General features: G+C 52.8%; 1 protein-coding gene across 1 annotated transcript in view; it reads left to right on the top strand.

The window, feature by feature from the left end:
• The first annotated feature begins 349 nt into the window (after positions 1 to 349).
• LOC128827336 (IgGFc-binding protein-like) overlaps positions 350 to 6,963 on the top strand; it is a 28,341-nt gene continuing 21,727 nt past the window's right edge. The window contains exons 1-3 of the mRNA XM_054011195.1: positions 350 to 363; positions 2,309 to 3,045; positions 4,391 to 4,444. Of these exons, the coding sequence (XP_053867170.1) occupies positions 350 to 363; positions 2,309 to 3,045; positions 4,391 to 4,444 (805 nt within the window). The remainder of the gene's footprint in view (positions 364 to 2,308; positions 3,046 to 4,390; positions 4,445 to 6,963) is intronic.

Here is a 6,963-nt window from a genome sequence, read left to right as displayed (position 1 = left end):
ATGCTCCCACTGCGTCATTTGCATTTGCCTGAATGTTTGCTCTGTTGAGATATCCGCTTGTGATCTGTATATCAGCACAAACCACAGAGTCCTTCCTCTGCAGGAAACTCTGACATTCCAGTGACTGGTCCCTTTGTTTGGATCTGGCTGGCAAGCACTTAAGAGGGAAGTGTCTCAAGACAGAAACAGCAGCAAGGCCGGCCAGAGGATGGTTTATACGGGACCTGGGCAAAAATTTTCTATTGGAACTCCCCCTCCCCACCATGAAAAATGCCTTTTCTACAAGTTTTTGCCCCAAAAATTGCAATTTTAGGTGAAAATGTTTAGGGGGTGGTTGTTAAAAAAAACCATGAATCTGAATTAGTGAGTGTGGCGGGGGGGGGGGGGGGGGGGGATGATGATTCAAGGAGGGGGTGCTGGGAGCCAGGGCTCCTGGGATCTAGCCACAGCTCTGAGAAGTGAATGGGATCTAGTGGGTTGGAACAAGGGAGCTGGGAGTCTGAGCTCCTGAGTTCTGTTCCCAGCCCTGGAAGGGGTGTGGAGTATAATGGGTAGGGCAGGGGAAGCTGGGAGTCTAGTGGTTAGAGAAAGTTATTTCCCAGCCAGCTTTAGTTTCTCCATATTTTGTGAGAAAAGCATGAGCGAACTCTGTTAACCCTTAGGGCTCACTACTGGATTTGATATGAAATTCTAGCAGGAGCAGGGCTCAGCCATGAATTTTACTCTGGTTCCCTTTGATTTTATGAATTGTTTAATTACATCAATTTTTGGATCTAGTTAAACAGGTGCCATACCCTGTGTAGACGCACTGATATGGGATTCATTTGCCTGCATTGATTTAACCTCACGTACTCAGGACTTGTCTACACACCAAGCTTGCCCTGCTTTCCATATAGGGTTTGAAATCGATTTAATTAAACTGGTGCAAATGCCTTTATCTTCGGGTATGTCTTCACTACCCGCCGTATCGGCGGGTATCAATCGATTTATCCGGGATCGATATATCGCGTCTCATTAAGACGCGATATATCGATCCCCGAACGCGCTCACCGTCGACTCCGGAACTCCACCAGAGCTAGTGGCGGTAGCGCAGTCGACGGGGGAGCTGCGGCCATCGATCCCGCGCCGTCTGGACCCCAGGTAATTCGATCCAAGATACTTCGACAGCGTAGCTGAAGTTGCGTATCTTGGATCGATCCCCCCCCCGCCAGTGTAGACCAGCCCTTCAATGAAACAGTTCTGATTACCTCCAGTAGAGGGCAGTGATCACACGCACACAGAGTTCAGAACTTGTGACCTGGGAAATTTTCCTAGCTTAAGCTCTGATTTCATTGCAATTTTCTGTGGGAAAATGTTGATTCTGACAATTTTCCTATATTCCAATGGAAAAACGTGTGAAACAACTTACATTTCCCCACACACACTTGTCTTGTTGAAAAAAATAATTGATGTAGGAAAGTAGTTCTTGCATTTCCTTTTCCTTTTTTAAACTCCTTTTCCAGATGACAAAATAAAAAGAGGGGGAAAAAAAAATTTTTTTCTTTCCAAATCCAACATTAAATGATATTTTAAGTGGAAATAAAACAACTGTTTTCATTTTTTTAATCAAATGGAATTTGAAATGGAATTAAATTTTTTGTTACAGTTTTATATGTCCCGCAGAACACAAATTTCAAACTGTCAAAGAGGAATTTTTTCCATGGAAAATTTAGTAGGAAAAATTCTAGCTTCTCAAAACTCAAGAAACAAACAAACCAAAAAAAAAATCTCTCTCTGTGTCTTTCTATCTATCCTCTACATGCAAATCTCTCTCTCTCTCTCTGTGACTCTTAGAAAGACCGATAAGAAACCATTTTTGTTAGTTTTGTTAGTCTCTAAGGTGCCACAAGCACTCCTGTTCATTTTTGTTTAACGTTTCCACAGAAAAATTTTCCCAAAAATAATTTTTGGGGGTGGAGGAAGAAATCCAAATGTTTTCATGAAAAATTCCAATGTGGGGAGGTATTTGGGGGTGAAAAATGTTTTTCTTTGAAACTGACAGCCAGCGATGCTGATGTCACCAAATGGACTAATGGCAGATGAGACAGAGCTGCCATAGATTGCATGATGGGCTGCTATTCCCAGTTGTGCTACTAAATTACCCTGTGACCTTAGGCATGTCTCTTCTCCCCTGGGTGCCTATATCTTCCATCCCACTATATCAGTGTTGACTGTAGGCTATTTAGGGCAAGGGATTGTCTCTCAGTGGATGTCTCTGCAGTAACTAACATGATGGAGCCCTGATCTCGGTTCCTGCGTGTCTGTGCAGCGCCCAGCGCAATGAGACACTGATCTCGGTTACTGCATGTCTGTGCGGCGCCCGGCGCAGCGAGATCCTGATCTCAGTTACTACGTGTCTGTGCAGCGCCCAGCGCAATGAGAGGCTGATCTCGGTTACTGTGTGTCTGTGCAGCGCCCAGCGCAATGAGAGGCTGATCTTGGTTACTGCGTGTCTGTGCAGCGCCCAGCGCAATGAGAGGCTGATCTCGGTTACTGCGTGTCTGTGCAGCACCCAGCGCAATGAGACACTGATCTCGGTTACTGCATTTTTGTGCAGCGCCTGGCGCAGCGAGATCCTGATCTCGGTTACTACGTGTCTGTGCAGCGACCAGTGCAATGAGAGGCTGATCTCGGTTACTGCGTGTCTGTGCAGCGCCCAGCGCAGCAAGATCCTGATCTCGGTTACTGCGTGTCTGTGCAGCGCCCAGCGCAGCAAGATCCTGATCTCGGTTACTGCGTGTCTGTGCAGCGCCCGGCGCAGCAAGATCCTGATCTCGGTTACTGCATGTCCGTGCAGCGCCCGGCGCAATGAGACACTGATCTCGGTTACTGCGTGTCTGTGCAGCGCCCAGCGCAATGAGACACTGATCTTGGTTACTGCGTGTCTGTGCAGCGCCCGGTGCAGCGAGATCCTGATCTCAGTTACTGCGTGTCTATGCAGCACCCGGCGCAATGAGATACTGGTCTCAGATGCTATAAAACAACTGTGTAGATGCTGTGGCACAAGTACTGTCTCAGACTAGCCACCTGAACTTGGACCCAGAGGAGCAGGAGGGTTTGGGCTCAGGCCACTAGCTCACCTGTGTTGCAATGTCCACACTCCTTTAGCAAATTAGCTGGAGGAGATCTGGCTCGTGCCTGTCTCCCAGGCTGGCCAGCAGCAGCAGACACATGCCCTGCACGTCCTGGCACTCCAGGAAGCTGTGACTAATATCTTGCTCCATAGGTGTCACCTTAAAATACGGGGCAGGGTGTCTTTTGCTATATAAAGCCCTCAGGATCCGGTTCTGGGCTGGCCAGGTGCACAGAAGAGGTAAGTCCAATTCTCTCCTCTCTTTCTCACCCCACCAACCACCCCTTGGCTCTGTCTCACCAGGCATGGGGCTGGAAGCCTGGCATTTGGAATTCCTTCCCCCACCCCTAGTTCTCTGAGCTCCCGGGAAGTCAAATGGGCTGCCCAGGACAGCAGCGACAGGTGCAGGGTGAGATAAGCCGGTGCAGATTTAGGCAGTGTGTAGCCAGATGGGCACTGTGCGGAGACAGCCAGTACCAGACACAGGACAGAGAGATGGGCACCACTGACTGAGAGAGAGAGGAGGCTAAACCCAGCCAGATTAGGCTCCCAAATCCCTGGTTTGGCACCTCACTGAATGGCCTTGTTGGATACCCACAGGTCCAGACAAGGTCCCTGGGGTCACCCAGAGCCCCTAAAGGGAAGTCACTGAATGAGGGGCTGAAATAAGGGGTAGAAGTTTGACACTGAGTCTGAAAACTGTGACAGACAGCTAGACAGACCCATAGAGGGGTGTGTTTGGGGTGGGGGTAGGGGTAGGTGGATAGGTAGATAGATGGAAGGGTGTACATTGGGAGGTAGGGATGGACAAATAGATAGGTCTACATGGGGAGGGATACATAGGTTTTTATAGACATATATAAAGGTCACACAGTGAGTCAGCGGTGCAGCCAGAAGACCTGGCCCCCAGCCCCTAGCCCACCTGCTTTCACCCACTAGACCCCACTCCCCTCCCAGAGCTGGGTAGAGAACCCAGGAGTCCTGAGTCCCAGCCCCCCCCCCCCCCCCCGCTTTAACTATTAGATACTCTGTGATACCCTCACATTAGATCAGGTCAGAAAGTGTCTGGGTTTGTTAGGGGTACCTACCCTCCATCCCCATACTCATTGAGACCCCTAGCATCCCCATCTCCGCTCCCCAGGGGTTCCTGGGGGAATTCAAGGGGCTCCCCAACTCCTGTGGGTGAAGGTGGCCCCCAATTTCCCCTAGGGGCCCCAGGGCTGGAAGCCACAGCCTGTCTCCCCAAATTAACTGTGTCCCCTGCCCCTTGTTTTGCAGCCATGGCGACCAGAAGAAGGCTGCTGCTCTGGGCTGGGCTGGCGCTGCTGGGGGGTGAGTGTGACATGTGGGGCACGGGGGAGCCCAGCATTGGGGGTGCAACGTGGGTGTCTCTGCTCGAGAAGATGCAGCCCCCCTCCTTCTGGGCATCATCCTCAGCTGCCAAAGGGGAACTGGATTGGAGCTAGCAGGGAAATGGTTTTCCCATCCCAGGAGAGTTTTCAAGATTTTGGGGAGTGGGGTCTACTGTGGGGGCTGTGGGGCACCAGGGCCGCCCAGAGGGGGAACAAGTGGTGCAATTTGCCCCGGGCCCCACAGGGGCCCCATGAGCCCTGGCCGAGAATCCCTTTCCTGGCTAGAGGCGCCTTTTTACTTACCTGGTGGCGGTCTGGGTCTTTGGCAGCATTTTAGTGGCGGGTCCTTCAGTGCTGCCGAAGATGCGGAGCGACTGAAGGACCTGCCGCCGCCGCAGACTCGGAGCGCCGCCCGATGAGTATATCCGCTCCCCCGCTTTGCCCCAGGCCCCCTGAATCCTCTGGGTGGCCCTGTGGGGCAGGACTCCTGGCTTCTGTCCCCAGCTCTGAAAGGGGAGTGGGGTCTAGTGGTTAGAGCAGGGGGGCTGGGAGTCAGGACTCCTGGGTTTTATCTCTAGCTCTGGGAGGCAGTGGAGTCTGGTGGGTAGAGTGGGAGGGGCTGGGAGCCAAGACTCCTGGTTCTGCCAATGACTCATGCTGTGATCTCTGGGGCCAGTGACTTCCCCTTCTCGAGGACCCAAACCCCAGCCCCGCCTCTCCGCCAGCCCTGGGCCCTGGCTACTTGGTTTGGTGGGAGCGCAGGAGGACTGTGACTTTCATGTCCCCTGAGGGCCACAATCTTCCCCCTCCCTCAGTAAACTGCTCCTGCCAGTGTGAGTGAAGGGCTCTGGCATGGTTGTGTTGCACACCAAGTTTGCACTAGTGTCACTGGGGACCCAACATGCAGGGCAGGGGAGAATCTGCCTGCCACTCCCAGAATTAATTCTTTGAGTCACAGAACTGGGAACAGCCCACTAAAGCCACAGGGAGCATGACCCTGATCAACAGCAGCTCAACCCCATCTTGCTAACCGCTGCCCCTGCTGGTAGGTTCAGACATGTGTGTGTGCGTGTGTGTGTGTGTGTGTGTGTGAGAGAGAGAGAGAGAGAGAGAGAGAGAGAGAGAGAACACTGCCCCCTGCTGGTAGGTTCAGACGTGTGCGTGTGTGTGTGAGAGAGAGAGAGAGAACACTGCCCCTGCTGGTAAGTTCAGACATGTGTGTGTGCGTGTGTGTGTGTGTGTGTGAGAGAGAGAGAGAGAGAGAGAGAGAGAGAACACTGCCCCCTGCTGGTAGGTTCAGACATGCCTCTGTGTGTGTGTACGGGCGTGAGCGCGGTACCATGCTGGCTAGGTTCAGGGATGTGTACGTGTGTATGTGTGTGTACGTGTGTGTGTGTGTGGCTGTACTGTACCCTGGTGGCTAGGTTCAGAGGGGTGGGTGGGTGAGCGCTCTACCCTGCTGGATAGAATTACCCATGCCTCTCTTGGGGGGGCCGGTGGCAGGCATAGGTGCTGGAATTTGGGGTGCTGGGGGTGCTGCCGCAACCCCTGCCTTGAAGTGGATTCCATCATACATTGGGTTTACAGTTTGATTCAATGGCTCAGCACCCCCACTATATTCCAGCACCCGTGGTGCCAGGAGCAAAGCAGGGGTGGGAACAAGCTCTGAGCGGTGCATTTCCCTCCCCTTGGCTCCTATAGGAGGCAGCAATTGCTGCTAATCCTTACCAACTGCTAATTCCCCCCCACACACACACAGAGAGAGACACACACACACAGAGCAGGGTTCATCGCCTCCAGCAGGGAGCAGTGCGCACGCACACACACACACACACACACACACACACACACACACACACGAGGGCCTATTCCCTCCAGCAGGGACACACACACAGCATCTTCCCCTCCAGCAGGGGGTGGCATGGACACACACACACACACACACACACACAGCAGGGCTCATCCCCTCCAGCAGGGGGTGGCATGGACACACACACACACACACATACACACACACAGAGCAGGGCTCATCCCCTCCAGCAGGGGGCAGCAGACAAACATACACTCAGCTCTGCTAGGCAATGCTTTGGCGGAGTACCGGTGACTTCACCAGTTTTTTGTCCAGCTGCTCCTGGCTGTGGGGCTAAGGGATAGTGGAGGTGTCTCTGCTAAAGCATAAGTGGATTTCTTGATTCACAGAGTTTAAGGCCATGGAGTCTGACCTCCAACATATCACAGGCCAGGGGAAATCACCCAGCCATCTCCCCCCACCGTACTGAGCCCAGTCGCTGCGAGATGGGAGGATCCCAGGCCCAGCCAAAGATGGGCAGTTTACACAGCAATGAAAGAGCCCCGCGGCCAGAGCCCCGCGGGCCCAAAGCGGTTCGCACAGGCCAGCCGCGGATTTTTCTCTGCTGTGCAGACATAGCTGAAGAAGCCAGAACTTTCCTTGCAAGTTTGTGCCACTGCTTAATGCCGGCACTGTTAAAAAGTTGAGCC

The sequence above is a fragment of the Malaclemys terrapin genome, chromosome 21, assembly GCF_027887155.1.
Source record: "Malaclemys terrapin pileata isolate rMalTer1 chromosome 21, rMalTer1.hap1, whole genome shotgun sequence".
NCBI lineage: Eukaryota > Metazoa > Chordata > Testudines > Emydidae > Malaclemys > Malaclemys terrapin.
This window is presented reverse-complemented; position numbering and strand designations above follow the sequence as displayed.